At 40.0% G+C, this 21,293-nt stretch overlaps 1 protein-coding gene across 1 annotated transcript in view; it reads right to left on the bottom strand.

The window, feature by feature from the left end:
• The window catches only part of DCDC2 (doublecortin domain containing 2), a 165,799-nt gene extending 148,304 nt beyond the window's left edge, over positions 1-17,495 (bottom strand). Inside the window, exons 1-3 of the mRNA XM_084873434.1 lie at positions 17,359-17,495; positions 16,672-17,022; positions 12,326-12,380 (exon numbers count right to left, since the gene is read on the bottom strand). Of these exons, the coding sequence (XP_084729560.1) occupies positions 12,326-12,380; positions 16,672-16,964 (348 nt within the window). The 5' untranslated portion in view covers positions 16,965-17,022; positions 17,359-17,495. The remainder of the gene's footprint in view (positions 1-12,325; positions 12,381-16,671; positions 17,023-17,358) is intronic.
• Positions 17,496-21,293: the final 3,798 nt, after the last annotated feature.

The following is a 21,293-nucleotide window of genomic DNA, read 5'->3' on the forward strand; positions in this document are numbered from 1 at the left end:
CTGCCTGTGTTCTCTTTTCCAATAAAGTTTTATAGGAATACAGCTATACCCATTCATTCACAAATTGCTGCTTTCATTCTATAACAGCAGAGTTGAGCAATCATAACTGTCACTACATGGCCTGTAAAGCCTACGATAGTTACTGTCTGATCCTTTATAAGTCAGCTGACTCCGAGGAAGGGATCCAAAGATTTGAGATAGAATTGGAGCATATTTTTTATGATTGTTCTACCCACTAATTTCCTCTCAATGGGACTCAAGTAAGGATACCAAACACATTCCATTCCATGAGGCCTTGAGAAACACATAGTAGAAAAGAAAGTCATGAGTACAATCTCCAGTCTCATTATTCTTAATTCCTTTCTGGTGGTGTCATGTAAATATCCTATTTCCCCCTCTGTACCCCACTGACTTACATAGGTAATAATAGTTACATTTACAGTTTAGCATATAAGTTGCAAAATACTTAGATGAACTAGAAGAACTAGGAAATAAGCATCTATCAGAGATCCTGACTCGGAACAGGATGCAGTAACTAAGGAGATGTGAGTAACTTCCTTTAGAAGATGAAGACGGGCAGTTTTCAGAGGTCTGAGAAACATCAGCATTGATTTGGCAGAAACAAAATATATGCTAATAATATTGGACCATCGAGGAAAGATAGTAAATATTTGTCATATGTTGCCTTTCTAGCATCTGAACATATTTTCTCCTTGAATAGAGTTCCCACCATAAGAAACATGGAGGGAAGCAGACCCCACCACCCACAGAAGGTAAAAAGGCTGATGTTTATCTTATTAGCCCTCTGGCAGTGAAGCCTTCAGAACATGACTGTTGGTTGGCCCAATAGTCCTCCTCAGAGCTTTTACACCCATATTAGGAATCCAACAAAGCAGAGAAGGTAAAAGTTGTGCCCTCGATAGCAATGAAGTCTCATTTTTATAGGTAGTGCCTACAGCATCCACTGTGAAAGGTTGGGGCAGTGATCTAAGAAACTGAACGTCTCCATTGTTTGATGGTGGTGGCAGTACTGTCCTTATCAACATAATGTGTTCTGGGTTCTGGCTCATACACTGAGCTGAGCTGAGCTGAGTTCTCCTCCTCCTCTATCAGAAGTTATAAAGGATATCTAACATACTTTCAAAAATCTCTTTCTGCTAAAATAAGACACAGGCATTTTCTTTTGATTACTGAAAATATACTAGCTAATTCACATGTATATTTTTTTAATTTCTCTATATCTCGGTCTTTATGAAATTATGTAAATCCTCAATATTTAAAGAAAAACTCCAAGATTCAGTCACACATGGAAGTTTATTGCATGCTATTTATTTACTAGTTTATTTACTTGTTTATATAATAATAATCTTAACCATTTGTCAAAGTGGTACTCCATGGTCACTCCAGTTGGAAGGAGTACTAAGTATCATCTAGCATGATAGAGGGTTTTAGAGTTGAACAAGCACTTACATATACATTTTTATCCTTTGTCCAAAGGCTGTAAAAGCATTCAATATGGTGTTTTATTCCATTTACAGCTACTCAAGTCACATGACTCTTATGAGCATCAGCAGCAGCATAGCATAATTTCCATTTACTGAGTTCTAACTATATGTCAGACATAAGGCTGGGGGCTTAGTACATGTCTCAGTATTTCTAATTTTCACAACAATTATTTAAAGAAAATATTATTATTTCCATATTTGAAATGAAGAAAGTGAGGCACATAGAGGTCAAGTGATATTTTCTTGACATCTTGGTGAAAAAGAATACAGTTTGTTTCCAACACATGATGAATCCTTTCCTATTCCCTTCCTCCAATTCCACAAGTTGCTTTGATTGTCTGGTAACTTTCTATATGTTATTCAAAACATCTGGTCAAAATAACTAAAGAAACCAAATGGTCCTTTGAGAGTAAACATAATAAAAATAAACAAAAAATATTTTTTCTGCTAAAATAAAAAAAAAGTTATTTATGATTCTTGGCTCAATATCTCTCTAATCTCTTCACACTCTATGGTAAATTTCTATGTAAAAATATTTTTGGTTTCCTGTAGGAGCCCTTTTAAAAGCAGACCTGCCAAAGCCATTGCAAATGCTGTATTGGAAACATTCAGCATAAATACCCCATCCTACAGGGAATAGTAGCAAAGGTAAAAACAATGCAGTAAATTAAGAATAATACAACTAAAAAATTCTCCAGGCAAGATTTTGTGATTAATGATGACTTGTTAAAGAAGGAAATTAGAAAACTGTGCCCCTTTTCTGGGTTCAGTTCCTAATTTTATTCTTTTTTCCCCTCATTCCTATTATCATTAAATTAAAGTATAATAAATAAGTCCCTTCACCTACACATGCCCATTCAAGAACAAGAAAATACTCAATGATCAACTTTAATTCTTTAAACACTAACACATACAAGTTAGCACACAGTCTGTCTCAACTATGAGCTCTGTAGGACTATGTCTTAAGTCACCAACTTCCTCCTCCATAAAATAGGAATAATAACCATCCCTACTTCATAAGGTTGCTGTGAGGATTAAATCGGATAATCTTTGTAAAGTGTCTAGAACACTACCAAGCACACAGTAAAGAAACATCTACACTTACAGTGAGTTCTGGTTTTGTACATCTTCCAACATTTGGATTGGCTTGATGTTCAAACAGTTAACACTGCAAAGCATCAGAAACATTCTCTTGACATCACATTTGATGCACAGGACTCCGCTAACTTGATGACTGTCACAGTTATCAAAAAACTACTTTTCCCCCTGTCTCATCTATCCAATGTCTCAGGCCAGAACTCCAAGAATTATCCAATTGCTCACTCATGACTCACATCCAGCCAAGCACTAAATCCTGTCCCTCAAATCTGATCCTTCTACCACCTCCACAGCCTCTCCCAGCAGGAGTACCACATTCATCTCCATTAAGTGGTCTCCTGGCATCCAACCTTGCTATGGCATCAAGAGTGATCACATCAATCCAGTGCTGAAAGTTCTTAAATAATTTTTCAATTGGTTTTCAGATAAAGTCAAACTCTTTTTAAAAACACTTTATGGCTTGGTTTCTTTTCCATTTTCCAAGTCTCATCTCTTGCATATCTCCACCACACTCTTCCATCCCAACACCTTCCCATGCTTCAGCCAAACAGAACTCGTTGTGCATTTTTTTAATGTGCCATATGCTCGCTCATATGCAGACATTCACATATGCTGTTCCCTTTGCTTGGAACACACTCCTCCCACCCCCCAACCCCACCTCACCCCATCCCAGCCGCCCTGTTGCCCTGGCTGGCATCTACTCATCCCTTCTAAATCTTAACTTAAATATTATTTCTTCCAGGAAGCTTGTGAGGACTCCCCTGATTTATGGTAGTGCCTCCTAGCACCCCATGCCTCTGTACTCTCTGATATAGCATGCTTCTCCAACAGACAGCAAGCTTCATTAAGGCTGTGACTTTGTCTGACTTCCTTGACACTGTAAATTCAATTAGCATGATGCCAGAAACATAAATAAGTACTTAAAATATTTCTTAATGAAAGAATTTGTGATATTAATTTTTACTACCAAAAGGAACTGTAAATATGTGATTAGTGTCATTCCCTTGAGCTTCAAACACATGCAAGTAAGCCTAAAATAATAGCAAATAGCAGTGGCATAAAGCAATTCATCTCCAGATTCCCCTTCCCAAGACTCTGCAAAGTCATCTTCTATAATCCATTAGAATAACTGGAAGGCAGCCATTATGATTTTATAACTCAGACTTATCAGATGGTGTCTGGGGCACATAGCTAAACTAACATTGCTACAGATTAAAATGCAGAAGTTTAACCAAGATTATCTCTCTATAAATGAATATATTTTAATAAGCATTGCACAGATCCTCTTGACATCAAATTTGATGCACAGGACTCCACTAACTTCATCTATAATAATAAAAGTGTAATATGCTAATTAAATGGGACAGCACAAGGATCTTCCAGACATCCTTCCAGACAACCTTCAGGACAAAGCTGGGGCTGAGGGGGCCAAGCCCCTTGCATGATTTTCATGCATTGGGCCTCTAGTATTATAATAAATAACAAAGGGAATTTAATCCCTAAAAAGATAGAGAAATACAATTTGAATACCGACAAATACCATAAGCAATGAATTAGGGAAATGGGAAAGGGGAAGAGTTTAGAAATAAATAAGAGTCATTAAGTAAAAATGCTGAAAGTTCCCAGCAACAAATCTCATTGCCTATATTTTATTACATATGCACATGATTGTGTTTAGATTGACTAATAGGTAAAACAGCCAGACAAATTAATCAATATTATTGATTAAATATTTGAAACAATAACACAAGAAGCTAGCAATCTGATTAGAAGAAATGCCAGCTGGGAGAAAGGTAATTTAATTCAATTTCCATATACCACCTAATTAAATTTAATATCAGACAATTGAGCATTCATGAGAAATGAAACAACCTATACATTTGCGAAAACCATACTAAAACAATGTCTTTGCTATAGTAATATATATATATATATATATATATATATATATATATATATATATATATATATATATATAATTTAAAAACTAATATTTCCAATTATTTTTTAAATCTAGCTTTTGAAAACCAGCTGTGGAAAACCCGATACTAGCTAATGCAAAATTGGTAGTACTGGAAAATGTGTACCTGCTCATCTCTAGGAAAACAGGCTGTAAATGAGGAGTTTTATCAATTAGCATAAAATTTATAAAATGCAACTTGGGTGATATTAGATGACTTATATTTTATAACAATTTCTATACATTAAGTTGTATCACTTGAAACAGCAAAGATGGCCATGGAGGTTTATAAATCTTTGAAACTCAAAAAAAAAAAAAATACTTACTGCCAGGAGGTGAGAAAGCACAGATAGACACACACAAAGCAGCATAGACTGCCTTTAGAAATTTCCTAGGGAGAAATGTTCCAGTTAAACATTAGACATTGCAAATATAACAAGCCAATTTAGTTTTCTCTTTCCCACAATCCCCTTACCACTCAGTTTTGCCCCCAGCTAACAGATGGGCTGAAATCAACCTTATTTCAACAAACCAAACATCCAAACTATGTAATCATGGATGACATCTGAGCTGGATCTGGCTGGCTGCTTAAAAAGGAGTCTTTCACAATGACAAATGGGAATTTTTATTGTTGACCAAGCTAAACACTGAGGCACACCACCTTCATCCTTCATGCTGAAATCAACCAAAGGCAAATAAATATCCCTGACTTTAAAAAATGTCTCCATCCATCCATTCTGAAGGATGCTGAAATATGTATTATTTTGTACACAAAGATAAGACTAACCAATATGTTTTTCCAGCATGGTGATCAATGAAAAGCTAAACTACACATACACTCTTATACATGTCTTATCTAACACCACACCTGAAAGGACAACATTTTTTAGACTGTTGGGGGCCAGTCTGGGGCCAGGGACTGAGTCCCATGAGGCTCAAGCCCAAGCCCTTAGCACAGTGTTCATTAGCACAGTGTTCTCACAATGCTAAATATTCTACAAACCCTTTTTTTTCATGGTATTGCTTCAATCAAAACACACACACACACACACACACACACACACACAAAAAAAAAAAAAAAATCAAAACATTCTGGCTAGAAGTACCAGCACGTCACAGCACTACATGCTTATTACTGTCATTGAAACTTGAGGAATCATGGCAGAAGGGACCAACATGGATTGCTGCATTTCACTCCCCCAGTTTTCTCCCACAAACTGCTTCCTTCACAGAAGTGGGTCCTTTTGGGCTCTCCAGGAAGGTTCTGGCAGCAAATCCAACCCACAAAACCTTATTTTAGAGGATATTTTGTAAGCTCAATTGACCTCCATTGATCTCCATCATCTTGGTACACAACTGAATTATACAAGACAGGAAAATATATTTACATTTTATAATAAAAGATGTAACTCTTTCAGTGAGTGCTTAGTAATCTTCACCAGATTTTTTTTAAGAGGGGAGTTTCCTTTCAATCTGATCTAAACTCTTCAACCAACAGCACAGCTTAATTTTGTTTCTCCCTTTTTGGCACCAGCAGTGATGGAGAAGTGCTAGTCACGATATTCTTTATAAACACTGAAACCAATTATTAATTAGGTCCAAATAAATAATTTTCTTCCCTTGGGTTAACAATCTCTGGTATAGTTTTTCATTCACTTTATTCTTTTTCTTGTAGATTTTCTATTGTTTTAATCCTCACCTAAGGATATATTTTTATTGATTTTACAATTTTATTGATTAAACCCCAACCTAGGTATGTACCATGACCGGAAATTGAACCTGCAACATTTTGGTGTAACTGAACCACCTGGCCAGGGCTTGTAGTATTTCTTAAGATTCTTTTTCAGAGTCCTTCAACAACAGTTACCTTATTAGAATGTCTGATTCACACTTGGTCAGTATTTTTTACATCGTTATGGTTGAAACCTAGCCCACTGCCTGGCATTCTGCAGGCTCTCAATAAATATTCTTGATAAAATGTAAAATCACATGTGAGTAATGTTCAATAAGTAGTACACTATACTTTGTCTTCCTTGGCTATACTTTGAAATGTATATAGGCATGTTTTCCTGTTATTCTGACCCTTTGAAAATAATCATACTTCCATGATGAAGAATTCTTTGACTTTACCAAAAAGCTCCATAAGCTCCCTCTAATCTCCTTCAAACAATGATCCTAAAATGCAAACTGAAGGGGTGATTTTCTAGTAAGGAGGTACACAAGTATCCATCAATCAAAAGCCTGGTGAGGCTTGGCAGAACTTCAAATCATACTACATAGTCCTAAAATTTCACCTTCTATGTTTCTGACTTTCATGCAGACTAGGAACAAGAAGTTCTACTCTGTTTGATAAGGGTTGTTGCTGGAGTTGCCAAAGGGACCTTAGATTAGTGGGGACTTAACTGGAATTTCTTTTAAAATATATATTTTATTGATTTTTTACAGAGAGGAAGGGAGAGGGATATATAGAAACATTGATGAGAGAGAAACATCGATCATCCACCTTCTGCACACCCCTACTTGGGATGTGCCTGCAACCAAGGTACATGCCCTTGACCAGAATCAAACCTGGGACCCTTCAGTCCACAGGCTGATGCTTTATCCACTAAGCCAAACCGGCTAGGGCTGAAATTTCTTATTCAGTATAGTTTGAGACTTCAATTAAGTGGCATTTTTAAGCAGACATGTTTAGCTGGCAATTTATTAGATATTTTTTCTATTTTTTTCTTAAAATGTTGATAATTATTTACTAAATGTTTAATCGAGTTATGTCTATTTAGAACAGCTTATTACTAGAAAAAAAATTATAATGCTCTAATTTGCATGTCTTCTAATTTCACAGACATTAAAATCATGTCTACTTGCCAAATAGAGAGAATGCAAGATATTTGGAACAACTGCCAGGATACATGTTAATGGACAAACTAAAATCACCAAACTTTGTTTTTTAACAGTGCTAATTGGTGTTATCAATGGATACTTTTCATTACATCAATGTTTTCCAGGTTGATATAAGCACTTCTTTCTCACTCTTATTCAAACATTACACACACACACACACACACACACACACACACACACACACACACCACAGAGTTCAATACCGAGAAAAGGGTAAAACAAAAAAACCATAAAAGAAACTGCAGTATAGCCAGTTGTCTGTAACAGAAAATCTGTCTTCACTGAGCCTTGGCAAGGTCAGACTCACCTCGGAATGGCCATGACCATTGATGTGAACTGGCTCCTTAAAGAAATGCTTCTTACTTATTCATTACATTAGAGAGGTGGGGAAAGGTGTAAAATAAAATAGTGGGAGGGTCTTCAATTACTGCTGAAAGAACTCACAAAAGTGGGTTTTATTTATTTGATTTTTTAATAAATTAGCAAACCTGACTAACATAATCTGGAAATCTTTTCCCAAGTTAAAGAAATGCTGAGGAGTTTAACTATTTAATAATTCCCCCTTTGAACCCAGAATTCCCAGGCTAAAGATTAGTGAGTTAAACCACACAGCCCCATACCTTTTTGCAATAAGGTTAATAATTAACATGCAATTTAATGTCTAGAATCCCATTCCCAACCAAAAACCTTTAAGTAGCATATCTGATAGTATGTTTCATTAGAGATTCTGCCTAATGATTAAACTAAAATGTGAAGTTTTAATAATGATATTCAAAACTTTACAGGCATTCACTGGAGTAACCAAACAGAGGTATAACCCATGCTGACAAGGCAAAGTTTTGAGGTTTCAAAAAACTCGCCCTCTCTTTCCTCTTCTCTAAGGTATTCCTGCAGTGTTCCAACCCACCAAGAAGAAACAGTGTTCATAAATGAAAATCCAAAGTGAGAGGGGAGTATTCTAAAGTATTCAGTCAAAGGCTTTTCCAACAAGGAGGCTCCCCTCCTTGAGAAGGCTTTCATTGGGGTCTGTCTTCAGATTTCATTGTGCAGGTTTCTCTTCACGGCAGCACTTGTAGAAACTACATAGGGCACACTTATCTGTGGATGAGCATGACCTTAGAATAAGGTGAGCATAACCTTCTCTTCCCTCTTCTTGCCTGTCAGTATGTTTATGACTGGCATATTTAAATATAAATGTGAGGAAAGGGGTAAAAATTACTCTTTTCTGCTGACCCTGAGAAAAATTAACAAAATAAAATTATTCTGTACTAGAAATCAGTAGAAACTTTAGGTGGAGATGCCAGGGGTTGCAGGGAACAGAGGAGAAGGAGAGGAGGGCAAGAAATTGGCCAAAAGCTGAAGACTAAATTGACATATAAGATCAAGATATTTTTTAAGAATGAAAAAGTCTGATATTCAGTTTTGTGTTGTTGACACTTCTGTACAACCTACAAAACCTACTTCATTTTGACAAACCAAAGGTAAATTTCATCACACACAGACCTGTGTGAATCAAGTGTTTGTGTGGAATCAATGGAAAGATTTTACCTCTGAGTTGGTGGGGTCTTTGACAGGCAGAACCAGTGTAGGGGAACAATTCAGTCCATAAACTCAGCTAATACTTTGGAAACAGAAGCTCGTGAGATGTGAGCATGAAGAAGGTAAGAATCCCTGCAGAAATTCACAGAAATCTTGGGAGAAATGTTAGACATTGCAAAGGCTAGGTGATATAGGTTTAAGCTAATTTTATCCTGAGAGAAGGAGATGGGCAACTGCAGCTGTTAATTCAGGTTATAATTCATTTAGGTGTTTATAATTCCAGGAAAACAGAACTACTTTTCCAAATATTAGGTGTTTATTACTCCTCAAAAATTAGTCCCATGATTCCCTGACCCATCAATAGTAAAGTTAAAGAATTGTTTAGCTCTCAAAATATGACCCCTCAATCAAAGAAGTCTACTTTATACCAAGTTCTGCAGCAAAGATCAATGATGGTAGAGTTAAAATCGAAGCACAGCAGGCAAGGAAGACTAAAGAGTACAAGCTCCATGCGGTCAGGGCCATGTTGTATGGTCCCCAAAGACGAACCCGGTGCCTGGAGTACAGCAAGTACACAGTAAATCCTTGTTGAGTGACCAGAACTTCTTTAATATAGCTCTAAATTATACTAACATGACAACAAATGTATCACACAAAGGTTTAACTACTAATTTTATCCCTAAAACAAAATCTGAACAGGTAGTGGCCATGGTAACTGTTAATATGGTTACAGCAAAGCAGGTCTGGGAGTGTCAGCAGTAAGAAAGCAATCATCACTTCAATACGGGGCCCTCGAGGCCTTGTATGGCTGTTGCCGGACTGTGGGAGAAGCACTGTTCTCTGCTAGCTCTGCAGCTGGCTCGCTCAGTGTCTATCATCCAAACTTGACGATGGCAAAACAGCCTTTGTCTCTTCCAAGTCAATTTTCACTCTTTTAGTCAGAGATAGGCTTTGATTCACACGTAAAAGTATTAAGTAATACTTTTTAGTCAAGTTGAAGAAAAGAACACTCTCAAAACTTTAAAAGAAACAGGCCAAAAATAAATTCAATTATATTTAAACCCATTTCAAACTGGCTGACACACACCCCCTATCCCATTTGTACCTTCTCAGTCCTCTGAGAATACCTCTAGCCCAGCATCTGTGCCCTGTAAGGGTTGTTACACATCATGTAATCAGAGAATAATGAGAGTCAAAGAGAGGACTGGGAAGGCATACAGAAGGGATAAGCTATCAAAGCCAGAAGATGAGAAAAGCATCTCTATGGTGAAGGGGAAGCAGGAAGATAGCTATACAAAATGACTGAGGAGCGGAGGTGAGCGTGCAGGGGTCTCTGGAAGATCTCTTTATCTGAATGTTAGTAGAACCAAGCCAGGTGTGGAGAGAAGCAAGGGAAGTCTGCTCTGAGCACACCCTGCTGTCTCCAGAGCCAGGGCAAACCACCACAGAGTCACCTCCCATTTGTCTTATTCCTGTCACCTTTTTCTTCTCCCTCTTTTTTCCATCTCTTCCTTTTCCTCCTGCTGCCAGGTGTGTTGGCCAAATAAGCCCCTGTGCTTCTCCTGGGTCAGTGGAAGAAGCCCATTCGAGTCCTGCCTTTCTCTGTATGAACCACTTTCAAGGAGGAAGAGGAAGAGCTCTGGCTGTACTTTCGGTGTGTCTTCAAAGGTGATCTTCGTGGAACGAAAAAGGGAGGAAGGAACCACAGAAAGACCTTCACGTGTCAAGGTGACATGCACATTCTAGTGACAGTGACCTGCAGTCAGCAAGTGGATAAACATTGTGTCTAAATTATTAACTAAACAGCAACCAGAATGCAGGATGCACTTGGGGAGGGTGCTCTGGGAGGAAAGAATGCTGCCGACTCCCAGGCCGCACTGCTGCATTGCCTGTCACATCTAAAACCTTGGCCACAGTGGCCGGGACCTGATGCCACACATTCTACGATATCCCATCTAACTGTAAAGGTAACATACACTGATATGATGGGCTTTATTATCCAGCCTGGCACTGAAAATTCAAACAGGACCAGATTACTTCAGATTTGAGGGAAATCCCCACAATTTTTAAGTAATTTTACTCACCCTTCGCACTGAAACATCTTGGAATAAATAATGTTCGTGCTCATTCTTTAGCGGCAACATAAACTCAATTAAAAAAAACAACATATACGTGTCTATTTTAAGTCAAAAGCTTATCACGTTCACTAATAAGCTGCTTAACACACATTGAAAACCTAACTTACAAACATGGACATTAATTATATTTAACAATGTCTGGGATTAGCACCTCTTTCTACAAATTATTTGAATAATGAAATTAACTTCACATTCTTCAAATATTGCAGAACTAGAACTTCTGCTTATGAAGTTTTGTTTGTTTGTTTGTTTGTTTGTTTTCTAGAGAGACCTATTTGGTCCTGTTGGGTATAAACACAATGCAAGAGGAAATGGGGTAAGTTGAGGAGTCTCTCTAGGGCTCTGCACTACAAATGAGAAAATGCTTTTACTATCAGCCATTTCTTGCCTGGCACCGCACACCTTGGAAGCACTTGTCTACATGGGTCAAAATGGGAAGAGGGGAAGTCTGAGCTGGGGAAAAGAATAACAGTCTGGGATGAACTATAATTTTCCCTGTCTCACTGGGACATTGAAGTTTGTTGTTGTCTTAACTTTGTTTTCATCTATTTTCCATCCACTAACTAAAGAATATATCCTACAAGATATCTGAAAATTCCACTAGGGATTCAGAAACTATATAGAAACTATTTTAAAAATCTATTTCACAAGACTCATTTTCAACCTTCATGCATGCTGCTAGTAATTACACTCAAGTGAACTTCAATGCCAATTAAAATGGAGGTGTTTTCCTAACATCAAGAGAAAATCAACGGGGTCTCTTGGAAGCCTCAGGGCAGTCAGGGTGATCATGGCAATTTCAGACAGAGGGTGGCAGAAGCAATTGAAGACAAGGAAGTAGATTTAGTAAAGATTGGCATAACTGTGCTCAGAATCTCCTTTCACTTGCCAGGATAGTTTCTTTGGATTTCAATCAGAAAACACATAGCTAAAACACTTAGCTAAACACAAGAACATGTTGTGTCTAATCCTACATGTTTAGGATACCTACTCAGTCTCTTCATTTCTGATAATGCTCCAAAGTAAGAGTGATCTTTGTCTTAAAATATATAACATCCTATTTATAAACACTAGACAACTAATCTGTTATGATTAGAATAGCATCTAAGTCTCTGCAGACATCATAAGAAACACAAAAATAGCACTGTTATTTACTTAAAACTTCAAAATATTACTAGTTTTACCTCTGTGTTAACAACTTCCATTGGTCTTTTCTTGATGTCTCCAATGTCCAAGTAACTGCAGGGCAAAACAAACAAACAATAAGGGTTTCTTTTATTGAGTTTGAGTCAGTTGTACACATTTCTTTTTTAAAATTATTAAATAACTAGAGTGCACAAAATCCATGCATTGGTTGGGTCCCTATGCCTGGTTGTTGATCAGGGCCCATCAGGTTCCCTGCCTCCCTGCCTCCCTACTTCCTCCTTCCCTCACTCCCTCAGAGCCCTGCCACCACTGCTGGTCACCTGCCATGTTCTGTGCCGCCCACTGGTGGCCAGCACATGTCATAGCGAGCAATTGAACTCCCCTTCTCCTGGTCGAACTCCTGAGGAGAAACTTTGCATATTAGCCTTTTATATAGATAGATAAAGCAAGCTACAGGAAATAATTAAGCCTTCAGCAAAAATCAATAGCTACTAATTAAAAGCAATTGTAGTAGAAAATTATTTCAGCATCACCAAACAGAGCTGACACATGTCTACTCTAAACTTCAATGTAACTGAAGTCTTAGAAATACATACTTCTATTGGGGAACACCCCCATTCTCTCCCGCAATAATTAGCTGCTTATTATGTATATGGTATTTCTGATTCTTATGGTAATTTAGATATGAAGACTAGTTTGTCTTTAAAGCAGCTTAATAGTTTCATTAATCACAGACTTTAGGTTTAAGTACACATAGCATGAAAAAGAGTAACAACTGTGAAAGGTTGGCAAATCTTTTTCCCTAAGAGAGCACTTTAAAATGACACAGAAATGCTCAGCCACATGGGATGGTTTAGTAATTGGTTCAAATGACAGACAGATGGTGGACTAGTTAACCTGCAGAGACCCCTGTTATTCCATTAAGATTTGCTACCGACATTAAGTATAGTGATCATTCTTTAGTAGCTATGGCATAAGCACAACTTGAAAATTATATATCTGTGTCAACTTCAAGCTATAAGTCCATCACTGTGCGCTAGTTCCACTGTGCGCTAGTTCCACTGTGCTTCATACATATAATGTGCTAAATAAATGCTTCAATATAAAAATAAATATAAATATAGCATTTAAGCCGAAACCGGTTTGGCTCAGTGGTAGAGCGTCGGTCTGGGGACTGAAAGGTACCAGGTTCGATTCCGGTCAAGGGCATGTACGTTGGTTGCAGGCACATCCCCGGTAGGGGGTGTGCAAGAGGCAGCTGGTCTGACGTTTCTAGCTCTCTATTTGTCTCCCTTCCTCCTCTCTGTAAAATATCAATAAAATATATTTTTTTTAAATCTAGCATTTAATTTATAACCTTAGATAGAAAGATAGGTAGGTAGATTCTCTACCTCACCTACTGTAATTAATGAATTGCGGCTAATTTTATAATGAATTTTGGCTGTTTCATTGTTGTTGTTTGCTTCTTTGTATAGAATGCGTTAGTTAATCTATACCCCTGGAGAGTATCATGTATGTCCCTCACATATTAGTATTTACATAAGGCATTGTAAATACTCACTCTGTTTAGCCATTTATAAATGGCTCTTTTGCAAATCTGCAGGCTGATTTCTGACATAAAATAAAAAGTTTGTCATGAGCAAGAAAGTGATCTCATATCCACAAGATTAATCTAGTAGAGTCAACTCCCACAAATGCACAGACAATAACAATTTCTAGAATTCTCTTCTATAAAACAAAGGTTTTATTATGGCTTCAAAAATATCTGAGTAAAATAAATTGAAGAAGATAGTTGATCATTTTCATTTGAAAAATATTTTTCCACCATTGCTACCTTTCCCAACAACATTTAGGCTCTAATTCATATAATTACACTTGATATATTTTGGACTTTCTTTTGTTCTCATAGGTGGTTCATGTGTTATATAAACTTACAACTGCTAAGCTTTCAATATAATCAGCATTTAAATCTTCTTGGCTTCCATCAGTATAACTATGGATACCACTACTTTAACACAAATAAATTAACTATTCACCTGTCAGCATGGAAAACTAACCATGGAAACTGTCGTAACAAGCTCAGTTGTGTGTGTGTGTGTGTGAGTGTGTGTATGAATTAAAAGTAAGAATAACCATACAAATCTCATATATAAAGAGCAATTTTGAAGGTACCTTCTATATATTTGGTTTGAAACTGTACCTGTTTTTATCTTTTGAGCTGGTGCCACATAAACAAAAGAGAATATGAAATACTAAAGTGAATCTACAATTTTGAACTGTTAGTAGATTCTGAAGCAGATGCCCATTCCCATGACATTGCTTTATGTGGAAATTATTTAATGAAAATCACCAAAGTATATGATGAAAGGAATTGGACACAGTGACGCTTTACATTTATGTAACGTTTTGGTGTTTACAAAACATAGTTACATCTACAGCGTTTACGTTTTATCACAACACTGTGAGGCAGAAATGAGGATGTTCCCTTTCTGTGTGAGGAAACTGATGAGCCGAGTCAAGTGGTTGACCAAGGAGCTGATAAACAACTCATTCTCAAGTCTCCTGATTTTCAGTTTTAAGTTCTAACTTTCTCTAAAACACGCAATTTCATTTGGTTCTTTTCTAGAAAGTTAGACAAATACACTAAAGGAGGTTTCAGGGAACAGAAAACTATATCCAAATGTATCCCTCACCTTCCATAAAAAGACTGTCTGGCATAACAAGAGCAGAACACCTAGAACTCAATTTAAACAAACTTAGGAAAAGAAGGATGACATAACCGTAGACAACTTTAGTGATATTCAGGAAATACTATGTACAGTTAAAATCAGAGTTCACAAGCACAGATTTTATGATAAAGATTTTTTTTTTCTATTCTGAGGCCAAGCTGAATTTTAATTAAAATGTTATATTAAAAACTATGGAACATAGAGTTTCCTTATGATCCAGTCATTCTATTCCTATGTATATACCCAAGAGAAATGAAAACTTGTGCATGATTGTTCATAAAGCATTATTTATACTATCCAAAAATGAAACAATTCAAGCATCCATCAACTGATTAATAGATATAAATAAAATGTGGCATATCCATACCACAGAATGCTATACAATGATTAAAAAAAAAATGAAGAACTGAAACATACTTCAACATGGATGAGGAGCCTTGAAAACATTATGTAAAGTGAAAGAATCCAAGAACATAAAAGAGCACATATAGTATGATTCCTTTTATATGAAACAACCAGAACAGACATATCCATAAAGACAGAGAGGATTTGTTGTTACCAGAGTATGGGGTGGAGGGGAAATTAGGAAGTATAGGGTTTCTTTTGGGAGTGACAGAAGTGTTGTAACATTAATTTGTGGTGATGGCTGCACAGCTCCATAAATATACTAAGACCCACTTAAATGGGTGAGGTTCATGTGACATGAACTGTATATCCATAAAGCTGTAAAAAAAGAAAACAACCTATGGGATGTTAAATTCTGCCTCCAATACCCAACCATACCAGAAATAATCTCTCTCAACTCTGCACTCCCACTTAACTTGAATTGTTTTTCTAATTGCACTTACTCCTTTATGCTCTTAAATCGTTGATGTGCATGTAGGCTCTCTCCTGCTATAATAGATTGTCAACTCCAAAAGAAGGACAAGGAGTCATGCCTTAATTATCTTTTTTCCCCTCAGAGACCTGAACACAATTCGCTCATTCACCAAGCGAGCAAGCTCCTTGCCAGGAACTTGGAAAGAGCAGCAATAATGACCCCTGCCCTTGAGGGTCTGGCCATCAGGTACTTAGAGACAGACCTGTGGACCAATACAGTAAGCCAGGCAAGTTTTCCAAGTTGTACACCAACAGCAACAACATGCGGGCTGTGATGGAGGACGGTCAGTGTGGGGTGTGGTCACTTCTACTTGGAATGAAAGGTTGAAAGAATTTAAATGGGGTTAAGGGAGGGATGCAGAGAGCGATTTTCTCCTCTAGCGATTATATAGTATCTAATACTTAAAAATGATTTTAACTAAGTGTCAGGTTCAAAAAAAAAAAAAAAAAAAAAAAAAAAGAGGGGTGTTGGGGAGGGGAAAAAAACCCAAAATGCTCAAGTATCCGTTTGGTCACTTTTGTTTTTTTGAAGTTTCCTGTTCCTTACACATAAGCTTTAAGATTGTTCCTATTGATGTCTAAGTGAAATTCCTTTCCAGTCATTCTCACCCCACCCCAGGAGCTGTGAGAGGCACCAACCCCGCAGTCCCAGCCCCTCCACCCACGGGGGTTTGGCTGAACGGGGTCCTTCTTTCCCGGCGCCCACCACCGCACACCCTCACCGCACACTCCCGCACCCAGCCGCGGCGGGCGGGCGGCGGGGCGGGCGGACTCACTTGAGTTTCTTGAAGGCCTCCTGGCCGCCCGCCACGTAGTTGCCGCCGCTCTGGATCTGGTCCAGCTTGCGGATGCGGTGGCCGGTGCGCGGGGTGTACAGGTTCCGGACGGCGCCAAAGGGCGCCTGCACGCCGCCCGTCACCTCCTTCAGGAAGATGTCGAAGCTGGCCACCTTCTTCTCGTGGATGACGACGCGGCGGCCCGCGAAGAAGGGGTCCCCGTTGCGGTACACCAGCACGCTCTTGACCACCGGCTGCGTGCGGTGGCTGGCCCTGGCGCCGGTGCCGCTCATCCTCCCGCGACGCCCGGCCGGAGCCAGGGGTCCCGCCGCCCCGGGGCCGGATCGCCGGCTGGAAGGACCGGAAACAGACCACCCGGGTCACAGCGAGCAACGGCCGAGCGAGCGCCCGGCTGCGCCCCGCGGAGCCCACGGGCGGCCGCGGCGGCGGCGGCGGCGCCGTCACGGACTCGGGGGCCGCGGGCCAATCAGCGCGGCCGCCGGCGCCGCACCTGCTCCCGCGCGGCGGGCCCAGGTGTGACCGCCCAGGTGTGGCCGCGAGGACAGCAGCGCGTGGGCGCGGGGAGGAGCAGTGCGGACACACGCCACACACGTTACAGAAGAGATGAAGCTCAATCCCTCCCATCCCGTGTGCCTTATCCGCTTAGTGTTCTCCGGGCACCCTCACCTCTCAGGCTCCCGCTGGCTCCCAAAGCAAGGAAGGTTCCGGCTGGAGTTACCCAGATGTTTCTTTGCCCAAAAATGAACCGCAAAGGTGCGTCCAGAGACAGAGGAGACTGGAGCGTCCAGGACACGCCGCTCCCCAGTCTCCCCACCCCCCTCTCTCCTGTGGCCGGTGCCTCCCGCAAAGCTCCCAGGGGCGCCTTGGGAATTGGCGGGCGGCGGGCGGGAGAACCGTGGCAGGGCTGGGGAGTGGGGGTTGTCCCCAGCGATGCTGAGGTCCCGCGGGGGTGGGACAGCGAGCGGGGCGAGGGCTCCGGTGGCTCTGCAGTGACCTCGGAGGCGCGGCCCGTCACTCACACCGCTCTGCCGCTGCCACCGCCTCCGAGGGCCCACTCACCCCGAGTTGTTAGTTCCCGCCGTTTCCATAGCAACTGCAGCCGCGCTGGGAGCAGGTTGAGTGGACTGGGCCCACACTCCTTGTGGGGTTTTGCTGCCGCCTGGGGCAGAGGGGAGAGAGAGGTAGAGGGGTTGGGGGCTGAATGGAGGCCCGGTGGCATCCTATAAGTGGACGCCTCCCTTGCCAGGCATGGTGCTGGGTAGGAGTTAGGGAAACATGAGTTTGTGAAGAGAATAACCTGGGGTGTTCTGCGTGCCTAAGACATGCCTAGCTTTATGCTGAGAAAGGCTTCTTCACAGCCTCAGGAAGGCTGCGTGTCTACATTTTGCCCACACACAATGGCTAGCAAAGAGTGAAAAGAAGCAAGTCCTAAAAAATGGCAGGTGTGAAAGCATAAGGAGGAGGAGCTGGAGCTGCTGGTGGAGAGGGAGAGCACTTCTTCCTTCAGTGCACCCTCCAGTTGCTTCTCTATCCAATCCTGCTTGTGGTGGGCTAGAGAGAAGCGGTGTGTGGGCCCTTTTAGCGGGGGGGGGGGGGGGGGGCGGAGGATCAGCCAGGCTTCTTACACAGAGAAGCCTTGTCAGGGGACAGTATCAGTTTGTTGTCCAGAAAGAAGCAATAAAGGAGCAGTTCATCCTCAAATGTGCGTGGGTCCAGGTACTCTCTCAAGTTGACCCAGTCACAGAGGCCAGAGACAATTGAGGAAAGGAGTCTTCAGTGCCTTCAACTTGCTAGTGGTGTACCCGTGAGCTGCCTGCAGCTGGGAGCAGTACGTGGGCAGATACACTTTGCCAATCCATTCTCTGTCCCGGAGCAGCCAACATTGTGCCCAAGAGCCCACACCCATGCTGTTGGTGGAGATTTAGATGAGATAGGGAAGAATGAGGATCTTTGAGAATATGAAGTTCTCTCTGGTGCAGACATATTGTCGGATCAGGAAAATCGTTTTAAAAAATTGAAATCTTCCAGCTCATCAATGCCAGGGTTCCATTCATTCCTCCTAAGATCTTGCTACTATGTGTCATGTGCAAATTTGATTGTTGGGTGTTCCTAAGTCATCATATGAATAAAATAATCTTTATAATAACTTACCATGAACACTTACCATGTGCAGGCATTATTAGCCACTTTACGTAGATTATCTAATTCAATGTTCTCGATAACCTTCAGAGGTAAATACTAGTCTTTTCTCAAACAAGGAAACTTGAGATGTAGAGAAACCAAAGAAATTTACTTCTGGTCACAGCAAAAATTCAAACCCAGTCCTCTGATCCCAGAATCACTTTCACCACCACGTAATACCAAACTGAGAGGTGAGTATGTAGAACATTGCCATCTGGACAGAAACATTTGTATTAAAAGCTACTTAACATATTAATGCCTTGCAAGTTAACAATATTCCAATGAAGAGTAAAGAGAAGGGAGCATTACAGAGGGAAAATAGCAGGAAATTCTGTGAGCTGGTTGGGAAGAATATGTGTGTTAAGGGAACCAGTGGGAATATTTGCATAAGCGCAGCCAAGTAGGTGAATTGAGACAGAATAGCTGTTCTGAGGGATGGATGGCACCTAGATCAGCCCAGTGCAAAATGAAAACACGTTGTTTGAAAATTAATAGTTTTAAGAAGGCAAAGGCAGAGCATTAAACCTAGCACCTCTTCCTTCTATATATAGGCTCCTGTTGCCAGCCCATGAAGCTGCCCCAAATCTATGTTCTAACTCCCACATCAGTATCTCCATCCCAGATTTGTCTCCGGAGCCCAGACCCATTTATCCAGTCACCTCATAGACAGTGATATGGTGATAAATGTTCATTACACGTTCATTTAATGTTTTTAATGTAATGTATTTAATTATGCATTTATACAATTTAATTTTTAATAAAGACCATGTTTTAAATCCTGGATGTGGTGGTAAATGTCCACATTTTTTTTGTTTGTTTTTTATTTTGTTAATCCTCACCGGATGTGTTTTTTTTCATTGGTTTTTAGAAAAAGTGGAAGTTTTGGGGGAGAAAAAGAGAGAGAAAGAGAAATATCGATGTGAGAGACACATGAATTTGTTGCCTCCCAAAGGGACCCCAATTGAAACAGGGATCAAACCTGCAACCCAAGTATGTGCCCTTGACTTGGAATCAAACCTGCGACCCTCTGGTGCACAGACCAAAGTTCTAACCATTGAGCACACTGACCTGGGCAAATGTTCAATGTTTTAAAAGTAATGTGTTTAATTTTACATTTAAATGATTTATCTTTTTTTTTTTTTACTTTATCTTTAGTTAAAAGTATTACAGATGTCCCTTTCCCCCAACCCCCATGTGTCCCCTCCACTCTGTTCCCACCTCCTCCCCAGGCCTTCACCAAACTATTGTCTATAGATGGGTTATGCATATATGCATATAAGTTCTTTGGTTAAGCACACACACACACACACACACACACACTTCTTTCTGAAACAGAATATATGATTTAATTTTTAATAAAGACAATGTTTAAAATTCCTGGAAATTTAACAATTGACTATCGCAAGGCACTCCACAAAGGCTGTCAGGCCTGATCATGAAGATCAGGGCTACAATGAGGTGCTTTTTCAGAGAGATGCTGGCGGACTTCTGAGAACACACATAAAAGGAATGAGCGGCAAGAGAGGGTTTTGTTTTTAAGCTTCTTCTTAAATGTGTGAAAGGCACAAGAGAGTGAGAGATAGCAAAAGAGGACTCTTAAAGAAGACTTATTGTGCATTAAACGTAATACCATGAATATATTTGCCATTTCCTCACAAGCCTGAGTAAATCTCTGAAATACTTCCAGTTATATTTTTCTTCTAAAATAATTATTATTTTAACCTAATACTGCACTGAAAGCAGACCTGGGTTTATAAGGGTTCTTTAGTCAGTCACCAAATTTTATCGATTCTATTTCTAAATGTTTCAAGAATCTATGTGCTTATCTCCAAATCCATTTCCACTTCCTGAATTCCAGGCACCGTCATCCCCTAAAAGGCACCCTGTATCCAATACTGCTTCCCTATTATCCGTTCTCCACAGAACAGCCAGTCTGAAAGACTGGTGAAAAACACAGATGTATTTGAGTCACTTTCAAGTTTAAAACTCTTCAAATCCTTCCCGCAAGTCAACAAGTCAACAAATGACAAGTGCTGGGAAGGATGTGGAGAAAAAGGAACCCTCCTGCACTGCTGGTAGGAATGCAGACTGGTGCAGCCACTGTGGAGAACAGTATGGAGTTTCCTCAAAAAACTAAAAATGGAACTCCCATTTGACCCAGTGATCTCACTTCTAGGAATATATCCCAAGAAACTAGAAATACCAATCAGAAAGGATATATGCACCCCTATGTTCATAGCAGCACAATTCACCATAGCTAAGATTTGGAAACAGCCTAAGTGCCCATCAGCAGATGAGTGGATTAAACACCTGTGGTAGATCTACACAATGGAATACTATGCTGCTGTAAAAAAGAAGGAACTCACCATTTGCAACAACATGGATGGAGCTGTAGACCATTATACTAAGTGAAAAAAGCC

This window comes from Pipistrellus hanaki, assembly GCF_964339955.1.
Source record: "Pipistrellus hanaki genome assembly, chromosome: 2".
Taxonomy (NCBI): domain Eukaryota; kingdom Metazoa; phylum Chordata; class Mammalia; order Chiroptera; family Vespertilionidae; genus Pipistrellus; species Pipistrellus hanaki.